General features: G+C 37.9%; 1 protein-coding gene across 1 annotated transcript in view; it reads right to left on the reverse strand.

The window, feature by feature from the left end:
- Positions 1-19,173, reverse strand: part of TRPM3 (transient receptor potential cation channel subfamily M member 3) — a 147,390-nt gene that overhangs the window by 70,927 nt on the left and 57,290 nt on the right. Inside the window, exon 6 of the mRNA XM_075136187.1 lies at positions 14,509-14,632. Coding sequence (XP_074992288.1) covers positions 14,509-14,632 — 124 coding nt within the window. The remainder of the gene's footprint in view (positions 1-14,508; positions 14,633-19,173) is intronic.

Below are 19,173 nucleotides of genomic sequence, written 5' to 3' on the forward strand. Positions count from 1 at the left end.
AACACTTGTACCATCATCACTTCTACTTTACCTGGCAAAGCCAGATTATTATTAAACCACGTAGCTGCAGCTTTTGTACTCCTTCAGTAACTATTTATGATCCAGGGACAAGGCAGCGGGACTGGAGGAATATCGCTGCTATGTTTTGAATCTCAGATTAGCAACCTGTGAGGAACCCCGAGCATCTTGAGCAGACCTGTATTGCTTATCCAATACAGCTTTATATTAGGTTGCTGGCATGCCTGAATGATTCATTAACGAAGAGGGCTGCACGTTCCCCTGCCTTTTCTCACAACTTCTATTGGAAATGCATCCCCAAAAGCTGCCCCTTTGTTTTTTCCTGTCACATTTAAACGTGGATAAAAAGAGAAAATAAACAAGCTTTGTAAAACACTGAGAGAGGCAGAAAAACATACAAATTGTTGTTGGATGAGATCCTAGTGCCTTGTGCTATAGACAATCTTGACCTTTCCAGAAAGAAAGCATGAATTTTGTTTCTGCATTTTGTGAGTACAGTTATGAGGAGACAGCAATTGCTTCTACAACGTGGATTTACCTCTTTACTTATACAGCCTTTGTAGTTTCTCCAGCATCCTTTAATTTTTGTAGTCAGAGGTGTGAGGAAATAAGGACATATCCTAAAGTATTTATGCAGATTTTATATTTAGAATTGTTCAATATCTCTAGGTCTCAAAAAACTTATCTGTCTGCCTTGCTGGAGACCTGTTCTTCTGGTGATTTCTTTTTCCCCAATTAACAGGTAAGAATGTTATGTTTGCAATATACTCATCTAGTTTCAAGAGTCATTAATGTATCTGACATCTTGCTGGTTGCCATTTACAGGCACTCTGGTGAGTAAATCACTGCAGAGAACTGAGAAACAACACATTGGTGTTGTTAAAATAGGACGTCGACTAGAGCCCTGTTAGTATGGGCTACAGATGTTACTGCACTAATGTACATAAAACTGCTGTGCTAAAGGAAAATGTCTGGGTCACTAAACTCTGTTCCCAGCTACCTCTTGTTGGTTGAATGTTTGCCACTGAGATGCAAAAATAATAGTAAAATGAAGACTTAGAAACCCACTTAATAACTCATTACTAAGGAAAAAAGAAAGCCTTTCTTCTTTAAATGAAAAGATGACACAGTGCCTAAGAGCCATTCTTTAAAAAGACCTATTGTAGTCCTGCTTAAGTTTGTTGTTGAGTCCTAGCCTCTGTACAACTTTAGTGAAAAAGTAAAAGGAAAAACAACCTAGCAAGCTGTTTATATGAAATCCAGGGTATTTAATTATAAAAAAATAAACCCCAAGAATTCGGGGTTAAAAAGCAATACATGCTTAAGACTTGCTTACCCTGCGAAAAGAAAACAAGGGGTAAGAGTTGCAGCATTAGTCAGACTAGACCACTAGCCATTCTTTTGCGTTGCTGTGAAAAAGGGAAGATTAGTTTAAACTGAGAAATTTTCTTTATGCTGATCTTATTCAACTGTACCTATAAAATGGTTTTCTATTTTTCTGAGCATGATGAAATTGTGTTAGCGAGAAAAAACACCATTTACCCTATTCAGCTGTTTCTTTTGAGCCGAAAAGCAATTTATGTTCAAACAGGAAAACAATCCAAAAATCAAGTCCTCTTTTTTCTCCCAGGGATTTGGGCCACATTATTGCTTCCATGTAGCTGGTAGTTTCAATTGTTGATGTTAAACACAATTATTTTAATTTCTGTTCCTCTGCCACCACCTTGGGTATTTTGGGGTTGGTCTTTTTTTCAATTTCCTCCTTTCTTTCCTCAGTGTCCACGCTATTTATTGGCTTGAAATGACTTTTTCAGGTAATTGTCTGAGGCACCTTAGTGAACAACTGTGATTTCTAGTAGCAAGCTTTTTTTTTAACATATTTTTCTTCTCTTTACAAATGTAATAGAAGCTGATGTTAACATCCCTTACAAATACAAAACTGTATTGCAGCGCACTGAAGAAAGAGTTAAATCTTCAGATGAAAACACACCTGAAACAGACAAGCAACAATGCTTCTAAGTCACCAAAAAAGGTTGCACCAACAAGCTGCAAAAACAGTGTTAACAGGCATCCAGGTTCTTGCTAAATGTAACTTTAATGTTTGGATTTCTTTTGATATGCCCATAGTGATCTACTTACAAATTACAGTAGATAGCAGCTGTTTCCAGTTCTGGGGGTAGCTGGGCAAGGACCACCAGCTCTGCTGGGCTCCTCTCAGGAGGAGGTGGTTGGGACCCACCAGTCAAGCCCTTGTGTCACAAGGCTACCTCTCATTTGCCTCCACAAAACCTGCCTCAGTGAAATGCATGAGGTTGGCCCTTAAAAGCAGGAAAAGACAAAAAAAAAAAAAAGCCAAACTGGAAAGGTCCGCCCTCTACCTCATTGCAGATTTTACTGAAGTATCTTAATGTGAAGTGGATTAACTTCCAGGAAGAAAACCTAGCTGTGTCCTAATTCTTCCTAGGAAAACGTGCTAGGAAATCACTAAGCCAAACCAGATCTTCTCTGCAAGCACAATGATCGCAGTACACTGTGATACTTGCCAGCAATAATTACAGTCCAGCAGGGTAGAAACCTAATTTTCAGGCAGGGCAGATAGAAAGCAAGTAAAAAATCAAAGAGATGGAGAAAAAAAAAAAGCAGTGGGGTAGAAAGCAAGGCTGGGGGGGGAGCTGGGGGAAGAGATTATGTGATCTTAGACTCTATCAAAAGCACTCATTTTAAACCAGCTCTGTTTTCTGTTTAGCACCAGCTTCATGCTTGTTCGACAGATTACTTTTTCTATCCATTTCTCTTTCCTCTACATAGTTTCTGGCTCAGCAGGGTCAGTTTAACCTAATGTGGTATATTCTGTTGTTTTCCTGCCTTCACACTTGATACTGTGTTGTAGTTCTATAGGCAAAGTCACGTAATACTGTCTTACATAAGAGCAGTGAATACCAAACAGACTTTCACAAATTATTCACCTACTGAGAGACACAGGTATTACACTGCCACTTAGGATTTCCGAAGTTCTGTGTGCATGTAAATACAGGGTTACCTTAGAAATACAAATCACAGCTGCCCATATGCAGATGTGTTCATGTGGTCTTCTTAATGGCAGCTGCCAAATCAAAGCACCAGCTGAGAAGAGGATATGTCAAATAGATGCTGAGGAGGGAAGAAGTGGTCAAACAGAAAGCAAATGAAATCATAGATGAGACAAACCCTGAAGTGGCAGGAGCACTGGGATACTTAGGAAGAGAAGGAGCAGGTTGTAATAGGTTGTAATAGGCTCTAATCATAAATTTCTGAATTCTTACAACTTGTTCTGCCCTGTTCCTCAATAACTGTTCACATTTCTGTCCTTTACTAATGTGGGTGAAGCAGACCTATTGTGTGTAGAGAGGGCAGGACTTGTGCAGAAGACAGGCAGAAGCAGTTCTAGGGCCCTGATGAGCAAGTCATAGAGACCTATCGGAAATTCCTTGACACAAAAATTTGTTTGTTTTACTTTATAGAGTCCTCTCTAAGCCAGCATAGCTGTGTCACAGTTTGCTATATTCAGGCCTAGCTGAATGTATGAATGATAAACCTTCATCAATATGAGCTGCTACACTGCGAACAGGTTTGTACTCTACATGGACAAAGTTGATTTTACGCCTAGAATGAGAAGCCAGAGCAATAGGTAGGGTCAGCAGCCACAGTCATCATTAACTCAAATTTGCCAGGTCATAGGATGAGAATTAATGTAAAAAACTGTTTTGAAATAGTTTAAAACAGCATTTGGTGAAATTAATCACAGGACATAAAAATTTTTCTCAACTACCAGCATATTCAGTTCCCCTTTTAATGTCTTTTCTAACCAAAAAGTGAGTCCTTTCCCCCCACCACACCACTTTTTTTCTAGGACTTATTCTGAAAGCTCCACAGAGGTGGAAGAGCTTCTTCTATTCAAGGCCAGTATAAGAGCCCAAGATTGAATTGGAATAGCTATGCAGCACCAGGCCGTACTTAGTATTTCTAAATTATTCTATTACATGTGAACATGTCTTTTTTTACAGTAGGGTTAACCTCAACCACTTCAGAGTATGAAGAGTGAGCTGAAATATATTCAGATTTTTAGCTTGTATTTGTTTGGAGAGAGAGGAAACACCGCCAAATCAGCAGGGAGAATGCAGTGCACACCTGCACAGAAAGGTGTTTTACCCTCTGTCATGAAGGAGACTAAATGAAGAAGAAAAATCATTCTCTACACCTCAGATTGACAGTGCCTGCTGACCAGGCAACAGATAGCTGAAGACAGAGGAAAAAAACAGGGTAGCAGTGATGAGAGCAGACAAAGCAGCCAAGAGTGCTCTCTTTACATACTGTACTCATGGCATCTTAAGAATGCTGCAAATATTATCCATGCTTTTAGAGACGGAGTTGTTTCTCACCATCATTTCACTATGACATGAGGAGAAAATACACAGTGATTTAAAATTCATTCAAAGTGATTTTTTTTTCTGCTATCTCCAGAAAATTTTTGAATGTCTTTAAATCTCACGTCTGACAAACACACAAATAGTTTGTATGCATCTTGGTTATATAAGTCAGAAAAAAACATCTCTCTTTCCCACAAAAAAGCAGATGCAATTGCAAATACAACCAGAAACTCTCCTGTTTGAGAGCAAGGGTTGGTTCAGCAAAATAGGCAATTCCTTCCAGAGTACATGTTGACGTTTATAATTTAGCTAGGCCTACCTGAATATTTCAGAGGAAAATTACCCTGAAAAGAAAAATGAGAGTTTGATAAAATAAAACATTAAAAGAGGTCAGTTATGCAAAGCCTCAAAATGGTTCTGATAAGAGGGGAAAGCATTTCCTTTTTTCTTGCAATGAATAATCCTGTTTAACTCAGGGGAAAAGCTGCTTGATGTGGAAGAATAACAAAGATGAAAGTCATCAGGTGAGTCAATGGATAATACTGCAGAAGAAAGGGAATGGCCGAATAAGAGGAAATTCAGGAATAGAAAGATTAGAGAGAATTATGTTTAGGGAAAACCTAAATTAAGTGGTCTGAGGAATAGAAAAGAGAATTCCAAATGAGGAAATAAGAGGGAGCAGATATGAGGGGAGAAGTTTGAATGTTGGTTGTAAAATTTTTAAATTTTAAACCTCCTTCTGTGTTGTGGCAGCACTGCAACGCGTCAAATTTTTCTTTGATCCAATAATTTACCATAGACTCATTGTCTGGTAAGGAACAAGGAGCAAACAGAAAAATCAGTCCTTATAAGAAAGGCAGCAATTCCGCAATTGAGGAGCCATCTAGGTGCACAGAAAATCATTTGGCAGAAATTACTGTAAATGTTTGACTTCCCCCATAATTGGTAGCTTTCATTCCAGAGACAGCTGTGTCAACCCCTTAATGACAGAAGAGAAAAGGCTATGGAAATCTCACAGCTCTGTCCCATGTAAAAAAGTTTATATTTTATAATGTGCACATACTTTTTAAGCCTTCAGCACTGTCAACATTGTGGAATGGAATATGCATATTTTCCGGTGGAATAAATGACCAAAAAAAGTTTTGGCAGTAAAAACATTGGAAACAATCCTTTTCCTTATACAACAGATTTCACGCTCTTGTTACATTAGGCCATTTATGACTCTATTCAGGCAGTGAAATACCAGTCTGTGATTTTAAAGTTGAAGAAACATGAGTAAATATAAATTGTAAGTCACAAAGTATAAGAGCAGAGGAATAGAATTTAGACATTGTCCTTTAAATCACTATGCTATGCACATCAACAGACTGTGATAATAAACACAGATGTGTTTCCATGTAGAATTGCAGTATTGGGACTGGTTAAGAACAGACACAAAGGGAGAAATGGTTTTGGGTGATTCAAACATTGGTGTAATCCGAGCTCTTCCATCAACCTGATTCGGGAAAGAAATGTGGACTTAAATAGGTAGAAAGGAACATGAATAGTACAGTGAATAAAACAATGAAGGCTCTGACATTTGAATCCCAAGTAATAGGAGTTAAGACCAACTGAAACCTAGGATACAGGAGTTTATTAACCCCACTGGTCCCAAAGCGGCTATTATCCACAAACATGGATTCACTAATGATATAAGAATCATTCACGGGTTCCAGCACATACCGAGGAGATGCCTGAATAAAATGCTTTTAAAGGAGATGTTAGCTGCCATGTAACCCCATGAAATGGGTATTTCTCCCACAGAGCACTCTTCTTCTGACGTATAACAGGCACCCATGCCACGGGCTGGAGGTGTTAGAGTCAACTTCTGTCTATGTGTGTCTGACCTTCTGAGTAAGACCCGTGTACATACCATTTGAGATTTGTTTTGTATTTAGAGTCTCAATTATCTCTGGTCTTTATGTGGGTGGGTGTCAACCCACAAGTCCTATTAGCTCATTCTGGGAAACTAAGAACTGGCAGACAATCACGGTCTTAGACAGTTTTACTCTTGAATAAATAGGTTCCTTTTTGGCATCTAACCTTGGATCTGCAATGTCTCTGATCTCCTGCTAAACTAACAATTTCTGTAAAAAACAGCTAAGTAGGCTAACGTCATTCTGGGCTTTTAGTGAGATAATTTAACTGTAACCCATCTCTTGCTCACAGATACTAAGCAATGTAAAACGGAATTGTTTTTCAAGGCAAAGTTTAATAAAAAAGCCACAAGTGATATAAAAAGCTCATCACTGAGATTGATAGGCCTAATATTCTGTTATTTTAAGAGAAGAAGAATTCAGTTTGGTCATTCCCACTGCAGTATATAGTGAAAAATTATGTCTTGCAAGTCATTGCCCTAAACAATGTTGTCTGCAGGACTTATATGCATGCATATGTCTTCTAATCTGAACTGAAAATGCTGACCTTAGAAAGAAGTATGGTAAGTTGGTTGAGTGGCAACGTTAGTAAAGTTGGGGACTCTTGCTCCATCTTAAAATTCAATTCCTACTTTTGCTTTGCAACATATTTTCAAATAGTCTGACAGTACTTGGATGCCCAGGTTGCTTTGGTATAGATGATGCAGGGCGTACGTCTACTCTGTATTTAGGTTGACAACAACATCGTGATAGCACACAGAAACCAAGCAGCAAAAATAGCCACAAACCATTAGTTTCCTAGTTGGTTTGCTGGTGAGACTAAGTAGGTAATACTTGGAAAAGGCAGCTCACTTAGTGTAAGAGATTCCTATAGGACAGTAAATTTGCAGTTACTCCTGTATCTACACAGATCCTGCATCTCATACAGTGAGCTCCTCATTTATGACTAACATATTATAACAGTAATGAATGGGTCTCCACGCCCCATCTGAAACAACAGAAAAAGTAAATATATTTTCTAAGAAAGGTAAAAGAAATTACAATTCCCCAGACACAACAGAGCCAGGGAGTAAGAAAGGTTTCTGAACGGTATTGTGGAGTTTATAAACTGCATTGAACCCTTCCAATTCCCTGATTGCAAAAATTGGTCTATATTATCTAATGTGGAAATTGCTGTGTCACACAGTACTGTTTTGCCTTCCCTTTCATTACTGGGTCAATTGACAGAGCTGTATAATTATTCAGTGTGCATTTCCCAGAATTACTTGTTAATAGTGTAAATGGGGTAATGGATATTTTCACAAGCTTATATTTTTAGAGGGAAAAGAAACACTCTAAATTTAATTTCTGTAGCTGCAATTTTAATCACAGAATACGTAGGAAGATAAGAGATTTTCAGTAAGTTGCATTAGTATCTACTAGGTGACTCCATCTGTGATAATCGTGCAGTCAGTATGCACCAAACAAAACAGAAAATGTCTACTTATTGAATGTAAGCACAAAAGGAATATTGGTCTTTGCAGACTTGTGCCAAAGATGGCACAGCAGAGGTTCAGGGTGGACCAAATAACTGCCTAAATTGCACACTTCTGCTTCAACCGTAGGTCTGACATTCTGCTTTCTGTTAGCAGAAGCCCTACCTCATCTGACAGCAGTTGAAAAGCAGCTGGAGGGACAAAAAGCTTTTCAAGACTTCAGTGTAATACAACAGCTGCCGTTGTCTTTGTCTTTTTTCTTTTTCTTTTACTTTTTTTTTTTTTTTTTTTTTTTTATGTATATAGCTGCTTTGCTTGTGGAACTTGTTCTCTGAACTACTGAAACAAAAAACCCAGTCCGAGGACTAGATTTCATTCTCTGTGGAGTCAATGGCAAAGCTCAGCTAACGTCATCTGACTTCTTGGCAGCTGAAAAAACAAAATATGGTTTTATCTCTTTCGCAAAAAAGAAATCAAATTAGGTTTGCAGAATTTAAAACTACCCTGTAATCATAAACTTAACACTTACCTACAGAGGTAGGGTCTACGTACTAGACTAATGCTATTGATTTGCACTGACTGGATAGGAGATTTAAGCTTCATCAAAATTAGGAGACTTGCTACAGTCACTGCTGAAGAGGACTGGCACCTCCATTTGGATGCAGAGAACTAGTAAGCATGAGTACACCTTACGCTGGAAATCTCACAGGGTGTTTCCATGGGAGAGACAAGAGTTGTTTCAGCAACCAGCAGGCCAGTAGTTACATGATGCTTTCCTGCTCCAGATCTCTACTGCCAGATTACATGCTGTTCATAGCAACTATAATCCTGCTGGAACTACAGTTGATTTCTACTGTTTGAGAAGTCACCAAGCCCTCTTCTGCCTCCTCTATAAAAAAGATTCCATCAGCATTAAAAAATCTTAGCTGAAATAATTTATTTGCTTTTGAAGCCAAATTTCTTTAAAAAAATGGATCTGAATGAACTTTTTAACCTTTGGGAAGGGCCAAAGAAATGAAGTGACAATATGCTGGTAAATTCTTAAAAGTCCATTTGATTTAGCTAATATTTAATTCAGAACATATCTATGTGTATGCTAATAAACAGTTGCAGATGGTGTTCAATTAGCATACAAATTCACTGAGCCTGCATATCCAGCTGAAAAGCCCAATATTGTTTGCAGCCAGTATATGATCAAGTCAAGCTCTTCCCAGTATAAACTCTTCCAGAAACACGGACAGGTTTGCTCCTGCCTTTTCTGTTAGAAAAAACTGAAACCACCGAAGACGAATAGGTCTTATTCGTAGTCCAAATAGAAAAGAAACTGCTAAGTCACTCAACAGCTTCTCAGTACTTTTCGTAAGCAACCAATAAGCTGAGTCAAAGCCCTGAATTACTAAGATAATATTGGAGTATGAATGTTAGCCTTGCAACACAGCCTGCTCACGCACTGTGTATTTCTGGACAATTTTGATCCATCTCTGTTTGAAAGAAAAACACAATCAATAGCAACCACCTTCACGGTGCAGGTTGTCCTGATCTCAGCTCAATGCACCCAGCTACTTCAGCATGACACCTGTTTTGTTTAATCTGACAGCAACAGAGTTGCAAGTTAGTCATGAAGTCATCTGGAATGACCTATTACCATGTATATACACTCAGCAACACAAAGTAGAAGTAAGGTTTACGCTATCCCCAAGCTGCCATTATGTTTGTCACCATTTGTCACAGAATAACAGAGAAAAGGAGAGGCAAGTAAGAAATATCCATTACTTGCTGACATAAGATAGAGATGGGATTTCATTGTTTGTCTTTTAGCAAGAAACTAATTAAATTGTGTCTGTTGCTTCTATGTGGAAATGAGTTCCAGGAATTCACGGATGCACACAAACCTATGCCCACCATCCATACACTCCTCATTCTGCAAACCCTTTTTGTAATGGAGTGGTAGGCAATGACACTATCAGTTTGCTTAATGTAGTAACTGAACCTTCAAATATTCAAGGAAACAAATTTAGCAGAAAATGATCATGGTAGTAATAAGAAAACAAACTTAACCAGCAGGCGGTACACAGTCTTTACCACTGGTGTTAATGTGCCATTTTTTGATTACTAAGGCACTAAGATTGGACATAACCTGATTCACAGCAAATGGCTTTTCTATTAAATGGTTATAAGATTAGGTCTATTCACTCCCAAAGCACTATTTTGGAAGCATTAGTTTTATGATAAATGTATCTCACTGCAACAAATGTGGTTGTTCTCAGGGACATGGACCTTTCTGGCTTGCCAAAATGGTCTTTCCAGAGCCTGCCCAGTGAAGCTCCACAGATAGACCCATGCAGCTTGTTGGAAAGCACGTTCTGGCTTCTGAGAAATTCACATTGTGACTTGTGAACAAAGCACTCCAGCAACATGCCAGTCTAAGCTGCAAAATGATTAAGTACTTGTAAAAGAATGGAGCAACCTGTATTTGTCAGAGAACTCAAACACCGGAATTACTTTCTTTAAGGGAAAATAATGAGGTTAATTTATTTACTGAGACTGAAATAAATACTCCTTTGCACAACTGGAAACAGACTTCTGAACTATTACCCAACACAACGTGTTTTCAGGGACTCTCTGAAGTGAACTCTCCTAGCCCGCTATCTGAGGGATTCCCTTCCTCGCTGCCACTTGTCTCGGGCTGAGCTGGGGCTCCAGCGAGAAATGTCCTTGCAGACTGAGTCCTCAGGCAGTGCCCTCAACTGCTCTTTGTATTCTGAGATCAGCAAGGTAACCACAATAGGATAGAAGATCAAAAAACACCGTTGAAGACTGTCTCATTCTACTTATCTTTTTTTTTTTTTTAAATTTATGGAATTTAAATTTATGGAATTCAATCTTATTGTTGCTTTGCACAAATTGATATGGAATGCAAATGTCCTAAGCAAAAAATTCTTCTTTCTTTTCTTAAATTCTGCCTCCCCTCCTTTTTTTTTTTTTTTTTTTTAGTGGCAGGCAAGTTATCATCAAATGGGCTGCTTTAGCTTCTCATGAGCTGCAGGCAGGAGATGGGAACATGTAGAAAAATGTTCATGGTGCTTTTTCAAAAAAAGTGTGGGCTGGACTTTACAGTACTGCCTCCTGCCCATTTAGCTTTGGTGAGCCTTCATGCTTCTATTTTAGGAACTTCTTGGCATAAACTTTTTTTAAGAATTCTATGGAAATGTGACAGTAGAGAATCTGCATAACTTACATACAAAACACTCTCCTACCCTTGTAATCTACAGTTATATATACAGATCTGTATAGTCTACTTCATTTTAAATAGATTTTTATACCATAGACCTCATTAAGCACCTTGGTCCAAATACATTTCTGAATATAAAGCCTGATGCTTGCAGTATCAACACAGCTAAGTTTATGATTTAATAAAAACTACTCATTAAATTGAGAAGTGGAATTTGCTCTGTCCTGCCAACCTAAGAGACTTAGATCTCTCCTCTGCTATGGCCTCACCTTATCATCCAGGTTTTGTACTCAGATTTTATTCAAAAAACAAAATTACACTTTATCAAATAAATGGAACATTGCACATCATAATCATGATGCTCCTTGGGCAGACAATTCAGAGACCATTCTTAAACAGTGTCAGAACTTGAAAAACCTGATGTTCTGTGAAGGGGGTAATTGTTGTTATGATTATGCTTTTTCCCTGGCAACCCCTCTTATGTCACATTTATAAAAGAGATGCCAGTCTTTTTACACATTCTAAGTAGGTAGAGTAGGAAAAATTATTTCAAAAATAGTTTTGTTCCTTTCCAGAGATTAACTTGCATTTTATTTTCTCTCTTCATATTTATGATTCATCTGTATTTATGTACTTTACTTTAAGAGCATCTTCCTGTCTGTACCTTGTTTGCACTTAATTGTTTAGCTGCACACTGTAATATGACAAGCCTCTTCTGCACTGTCTACTTTGTTCCCTATGAATTCAGCAGCCACAGAGTCAGACAATCAAGCACACTGACCATGAACGTAGGGAAAATAGCCATGATCAATTTGGCTGCTGCTGAGCCCTCTGAGACAATCTTTTGCATCTTCCTTCTATTTGTTTCTTTAGGGAGAGCGGAGATCAGACTAATGAAGAAGTCAGTTCATCAAACATTGCTTGGTCTTATGCACAACCAAATGAGATGGTCGAGCCTGAGGAAGCACAAGAGCTGGGACAGACGTGGAAATATGAAACATCTGGCTTTGTAGAACCAATGAAGTCACCACTGACTTCTAGGAGTACTTCACATCTCCAAGGTCATCCATCTCCTTTGGTAATGCTATCTTCATCATTATTAGTATCATCTTTCTTTTACATTCATATGCAAGGTTATGAGTCTTAAAGGACACCATTAGCCTAGCAACCACATTTCAGATATAAAATCCTTCTAGCATACCACTGTTAAAATTAACACTCTGAGTACAACTGAGGTACCAGAGAGAAACACTTGTTTTAATGTATTCTCTTTACATATGGTTGGTATAAATTCAAATTCAGAACACCTAATTTTGAGCAAACCATCTCCTGGCTAATAGCTCTTGACAAGACGTGTGTAAAGAATGTCAGTGGTGACAGAGGTTACACGTCTACCAAGTGCACAGCTTTGCTTGGAATAAAAATCTTGGTATGAATACTGCAGGCAAAAAATTCACAGTTAACTTTGCAGTAGCAGAGTTTGTTCAAAGCCTGACAACAAGTTCTGGATTTAGATGTCTGGAACAATCCAGAATTGCATTTTTCCAGTCTTGATAATTCAATGTCTGCCTCTACTTTCTATTCTTCGTTCCTTCCTACCTTCCTGCCTTCCTGCCTTTCCTCCTTCCTGTCTTCCTGCCTTTCCTCCTTCCTGCCTTCCTGCTTCCCTTGCTCCCTCCCTTTTGCTCTCCCTTTCTTTCTCCCTCCCTTCCTCATTCCTTTCTTCCATCTTCTATCATTAAGTATGTTTTTAAGTTTGCCTGCAGAACACTGGTTCACAAATAGGTCCTATATGTCTATAAAAGAATTAATGCTGTTTCCCTAAGGAGGTTCTTTCTGCTAATCATTGATAAGAAATGCTAAAGCAAATTCAACATTAAGGTAGACTGAGGCACATAAGTACTATGCATGTAAAGCAAACTCAAGTGCCATGGAGGTCATGGTACATCTTGACAATCATAAATGGATAGGAAAAGCATTTTTGTAGGACAATCATATTTTTCTGACAGTCTTTAACGCAAAGGAGATTTTTGGGGAAAAAAAAAAGAAAAAGAAAGAAAAAAGAACTCTCTATCTTCATGTAGTTCACCTAGGGAAAGGATGAGTAGTCTATTCCTTATGGGCTGCACTGACTGCTTGTGAATAGCTAAAGGGTGTTTAAAGTCTGCTATACAGTTTGAATTCTGATTGTGGGAGGAAGAAGGTAGCAGGGACTGCTGTTTGCCCAGTCCCATCAGCCATCTATATTGCAATGACATAGTGGAACTGCATGCTGCTGTCATGTCTTTCCTGAAAAGTTGTCCTGGGATCCTCTCTCTGCCATTGTCCAAGGTACATGCCAGGTGATTGTGGTACATGTAAATGATTAGTTATGCATGAGGAAGGCTGACCACTTTTTGATGGATGCACGAACTGCTAGTTACTGAACAGAATACTGTGCTTTTGGCAAGTTAAACCACAGAAAGAAATATCTTCTATTTTGCAAAGCTCTGTCTAGAAAGGCAGACTTTTTTTGTAACACTTCCTAACCATTTTTCCCCATTCCCCTCCAGTGGTATTAATTACTGTGTGCCCATATTTCCAACTAAAATTAAAAGGCAGTGCAGAGAATGAAGTCACAAAAAACTCAAACAGTTTCAGAAAATGAAACTTCTGTTACACAACTGAGTCAATCTTTCCTCTTTCCTCTTGAGTGTTATCCTACAAAAAGTGTTGCAGACTGTCATCATCCTGGAATTCCAGGAAGCTGTGATATGAACCAAAAACAAAGCTTAGAAGAAAGATTAAGTTACAAAATTGAAGCATGTCTATTCAGTGAGTTTGTAAGAAATAACTTCCCCTGGAATTGAATCCTAAGTTTTTTTACAATATGATTTCACTTCAAAAATGCTTCTGCAAAAACAGCCTCATGGAGCTCCCAGAAATTGTTGAAAGATCTTGTGTTCTTAAGAAAGTATAAGCATGCATTAAAGGGATAGCCTTGCCACTGCAGAATAGAAGCCTTGGAGACAAGCTGTTTTCTTTTCCTGTCACACATCTCCATAATAAATAATAGCCCTAGTGATACTTGTGCAACTCTACAGCATCTTTAAAATATGATCCCAGTGACAGATGCTTCCTTCTGAGGTTTTCTGTAGTTGAAAGAGGTAGAATTTTAATTATGATATGCCTGAGGATGAGTGAAACGTAATAATATCCGTACTCTACTAGCTGGATTTTGTCCTGTCAAAGGAAATGTAAAGGGAAAAGGAAATGTTCCAAAGGGAACAGATCTGTTGGATTAATCACTTTAAATGAGGAAATATAGATTAAAGCAAACAAAAATCAGCATGATATAATATCCTTTTAGAGTCTGGATCACAATGATCAGATTTGTGAAATCCTTCAACAGGGACCTTAAAAACTTCATCAAAAAAATGCATTGAGCTCTCTCTTTGCCTCTAAGGAAAGTGTGAACCTACCAGCTCCTTCTTCTTCATGCACTCCATGAGGATAATGAAGAGATGCTGTGCCTGGGTTCGGGTGTATGTGAAAGTCTTCTGTATGGTAACTAGCAACTGGTCCCTCAAAGACTCGTTGATAAGTCTGAAATTCGAAAAGAAAAAATAAAGTAGAAAAACAGACATGAGGCAACATTGCAACTTCAGCCAAGAGTCAAACAAATAGGAGTTAGACAACAATCACTGCCGGTTGTTTTGGACAGGTGTGAAGGACAGGAATTGCTGAAACCATCAGAGACAAATTGGAGAACACTTCTAGAAAAACACATTGATCATGTTGGAGTCCTTTATTTCCAAAGTTTTTATTTCAGTTCCCACACATTGCATGACGTGAAGGTCATTCAAACTATCACCTCTGTGGGATTTCCTAACAAAAACCACACTGACAATCTGGATTTGAGGCAGACCAACACTTCTAGGTGAACTGAAGATCCGTTTGTATCAGTGAGTTAGCAGAATTCAACTCATGGTTCATTTTATGAAATTAGGAGTGCTTGTGTGGTCAGTGTTTTTGATTTTAGCTTGAATATTCCAACAATTTCAACTCACCTGATTGATGCTGCACAGGACCAGATAAGAAAACTAGAAAAAAATTCTCTTTGTTCCTCTGTCCACTTGAAGGAACGATTTTGCTTTTGTTCATGCTGATCTTCCAGGAGTTTAAAGAGTAACCATTTTTATATTCCTCTTCAGTGCTAATGTTAGAACTTGCAAAAAGTGGTCCAACAGCAGAAATAAATAGTAATATTACATGGAATATTAATACTTGAACCCTACCTCTTGATATCAAAAAGCTTATTCCTCAAGACTGTTCTGGGTGAAACATTGTTGTTCGTAATGTCTTACAAAATAGTGGGCTCTAATTTAGAACATGTATCCTTTGATGTATGAAAGCTTATACATTATAGCATTTTTCTCACTTAAAAATTGTAACTGAGTGTTTCAAATTAGCTGAGTCAGAATGTTTTACAGGATAAGTCATTGTTGATCATCTGGGGGAATGAAAATCAGAGAATCTTCATGACTCGTATTTTATGATAGAAGTTAAACAAAGATTTAGCCGTACAGTGACCGCAAAGAATTATCAGAAACAGCACAGCATCTAAAAGTCATTGTGGCAGCTGCTTTGGGAGAACAATGACCAACCCCCTGTTTATTTCATGCTATTGGTAAAAGTTGCCTGTACTGCTCTGCAGCAAGGAAGCCTAAATGAGACTGCAGGATATTCAACACACAATTGAATTTCAAATATGCTTTAACTCTCTAGTCTTTATACCTACAGCAAATACGCCGTTAGAAGAGACAGTGAATGGGAATGGGAAAGAAGTATAGAGGTGCATTGAGGAATATAGAAGGCCTGGCATATGGAGTGCATATGTTCTCTACTCTCTAAATTTGACTTTGACTGTAAATATCCCTGTTGAATAGGACTTCCACTTCACAAAGAAGCCTTTAAGGCATATGTCAATGTGTTTGGATTAAAATGAGTTTAGATGGGGTTTTAGACCATGCCTGTAGATCACTGTTATTTCTATGCCTGGCTCCTCCTGTTGTCTTCTACTTTATTACAGACTCCTCTTGAGAGAGTCTGCCTCTGCATTTCCTCTTTTTAGTGAGGAGCAGTACAACCCCAGATGTGCTTTTTCCTGGGATACCAGAGAGGTGACAACACTGCATCTACTGCTTACTCACTATGTAAGCATTCCTTCCCCACAGTGTGACCTGCTTCCCTCACAAAAAGCCAACATATGATGAGTTAAAACCTCCAGCCCTCAACCCTCTTAGTGGGCAGCAATGAAAGCTGACAGAAGAGGACTTTCTGTGTGCGAGTTATACGAAAAATAACCTGACCTCCCGTATAGAAGCAAGGATGTTGCAAGCACCTGGGAACATGAAACAAGATGTCAGAGCACAGGTAGAAATGTAGATTCACTCCACGTTCAAGTGAATCAACTTGAAAAGGCTGACACCCTGAAAAGCACTACATACTTCAAGTTGCAGATTAGTAGGTCATATATGATATGAATTCTGAAGCCCCTTTTTTAAAAAAAATCAGTTGGAAATTTGCGTTAATCAGGAAGGTTGCTTTTAACAAAATGGTGCTATCACTGTAAATATAAGTGGTCAGAACTATACAATTTTCCATCCTTCAAATTAAGAAAGAAAAAAGAGGTTAATCACTAAGAACAAGTTTCCTAAAAACATCAGCTGGAGAATCTGAAAAGAGATTTAAATAAAGCTCTAATTTCCTTTGGAAATCGTATATGAAAGTAAAGTACACAAAAAGGCATGAAAAGCATATGAAGTATATGAAAAAATACGCGGAATTGGAAGAATCGGAAATTAAAGAACTTCGGAAAACATTTCCAAAGATCCTGGAATGAAAACCATCCTGTTTTCTCATCATAATTTATTTTTCCTTAAAAAAAGTGTAGAATCCAAACCTGAAATTTCATTTCAGAAATTGGTTCTCTCTCAGGCTAACACACACAGAAAGCAAGAGAAATTTGCTTTCATAAGCATTGAGTGAAAGCAGAATTAAATCCCTACGCTTTGTAAGCAGCCATCACTTTCCATTCCTGAATTAAAGCTACCAGAAACTGTATTATATCATAAGTTTAAACAGCATGTAAAGCAAACTCCGTGTGAAAGATATGGATTTAAAAAAAAAAAAATGTATCAAGAAGTGATTCTCTAACTACGAGCATACACATCTCTTGAAGTACCACTACTCAGAAATTTCCTGTTGTCATCATTTGATTTATGCAGTCTTCTAGCCTTACTAAGTACTTTTTTTTAACATCTCATTGGTCTGCAATTCTACAGCAAGCCTGTGCAATGTCTTTGTGAGATGAAAAACTTGAAGTGATTGTGATCAGAAATAGAAACCATAGTAGAAAGCTTTCTGATAAAGCAATCATAGCTGTGTTAAGCTTTGTGTAAACTGCAATTAGTCATATCAAGACTATATCACATTTACTCCTTAGGAATCTATAAATGTTAGAAGGTATCAGATCAAAGTTCCCAGTTGCGTAACCCAGCTGGGACAAATACCAACTGTTTCAGGCTATTAAAGGCTAAATCTATAATGCATACACCAAATCCAATGCATGTAAAACAAATAACTTTACAGACTACTGTGAGCAAAATAACTGGCACTTGCAGATGGGGTGGGGATTTATCCACTATGCAGAGACAACCACATTTGTTACACATACAACTTTAGCACACATTTTTTAAAATTACAGATTTCTAATTTTAGGTTCATGGGAAAAGAGGTGGCTCCTTGAGTCTTTTGATTAGAGGTCTAACCTAAAACACAGGAGATTCTCAGTCACTAACTTGGGAACAGTATATTCAGCAGCCTCTGTCATGAATTACGAACCTTATATGCATAAAGATCCATAAGCATAAAACTGCCCACTTTACCAGACTGAAACTCTACGATTATGACTTCCTTCAAAGTCAGCATACTCCCAGCCTAAGAAAACTGCATAGTATCAGGTGAAGATACTATTTTTATCATCTTTCTGCTAGGCTTCAGTTCAGAAAATATTTTGCCACATACCAGTAAAGTCCTGTCTGGGGCATTTTGATGGCATGATTCCCTGAATTCCATTTAATTTGCCATGGAAGCAATACTGCAGGTAAATTGCTCCTGCCTAAATGAAATGTCCTACAAAAGGACAATTTAACCTGTTCTTTTCTTTTGTTCCCCACATAGTTCAAATCTGTTCTTTCATTCCCTAAATTCCTAAGATAAGCCCATTTTCCTACTAGTCCAGGAATACCACTTTTTTTCTTCCCCAGAGGAGCTGGATTACTGATGGAATTTAGATATCTACTGTCAAAAATCTGGCATCTAAAGTAGAACTATATACACCTACGTTTAGTTTCAGAAAAAATCCTACCCATAGTTGTTGCTAAGAGTAATTTTTTTTTTGAAGAAGAAGATGCCAACATTAGTTTTGATGCATCAGATTATCAGAACTGACCTGTATGGCCTTACCACAGGAAAAAAGGGAGAAAGATGTCTTGGATCCATCAGGAGAGGCCACTTAAAAACATTGAAGTGACAAAGTAAATAAAGTGACATTCTATTTCTGTCCAAGATATGCTGGAAGACTTAACAGCAAAGCAGAACTTCCTTCATTGTTTTGGCCGATGCAGAAGAGACAGAAGACAGCATTTTGGCATCCTCCCTCCTCAGAAAGAAAATTTTTTTGAAGTCATGCCTAATATTTGAGGAGATAAGAGACATTCCACTCAGTAACATTACAGTCTTTCAAACTCATGGCATATGATTTTGTAGGGAACATTGGAGAGGATTTGAAAGATCTGGCCCATAGCCAGCTCCCTAAATTATTTAGTCTTTTTTCTCTAGAGATTTTTAATACTGGAGTCGTACAATGTACTAGAGATTTATAAAGATTATGCTCTAACCTGATTTCAAAATGCAAGTTCATTATCGATTTTTTAAAACTTATTGTTATCAAAATGCTTTGAAATTCTCTAAATGAAACACTCCATTCCATGAACTGCACATAATCGGTTTCTAACTTTTCATTTGTGAATTCTTTTTTTTTTAATTATTCTTTTTATTCATAAAATATCAGTGTAATGAGA

Source organism: Calonectris borealis, chromosome Z (assembly GCF_964195595.1).
Source record: "Calonectris borealis chromosome Z, bCalBor7.hap1.2, whole genome shotgun sequence".
In the NCBI taxonomy this organism is placed as follows: domain Eukaryota; kingdom Metazoa; phylum Chordata; class Aves; order Procellariiformes; family Procellariidae; genus Calonectris; species Calonectris borealis.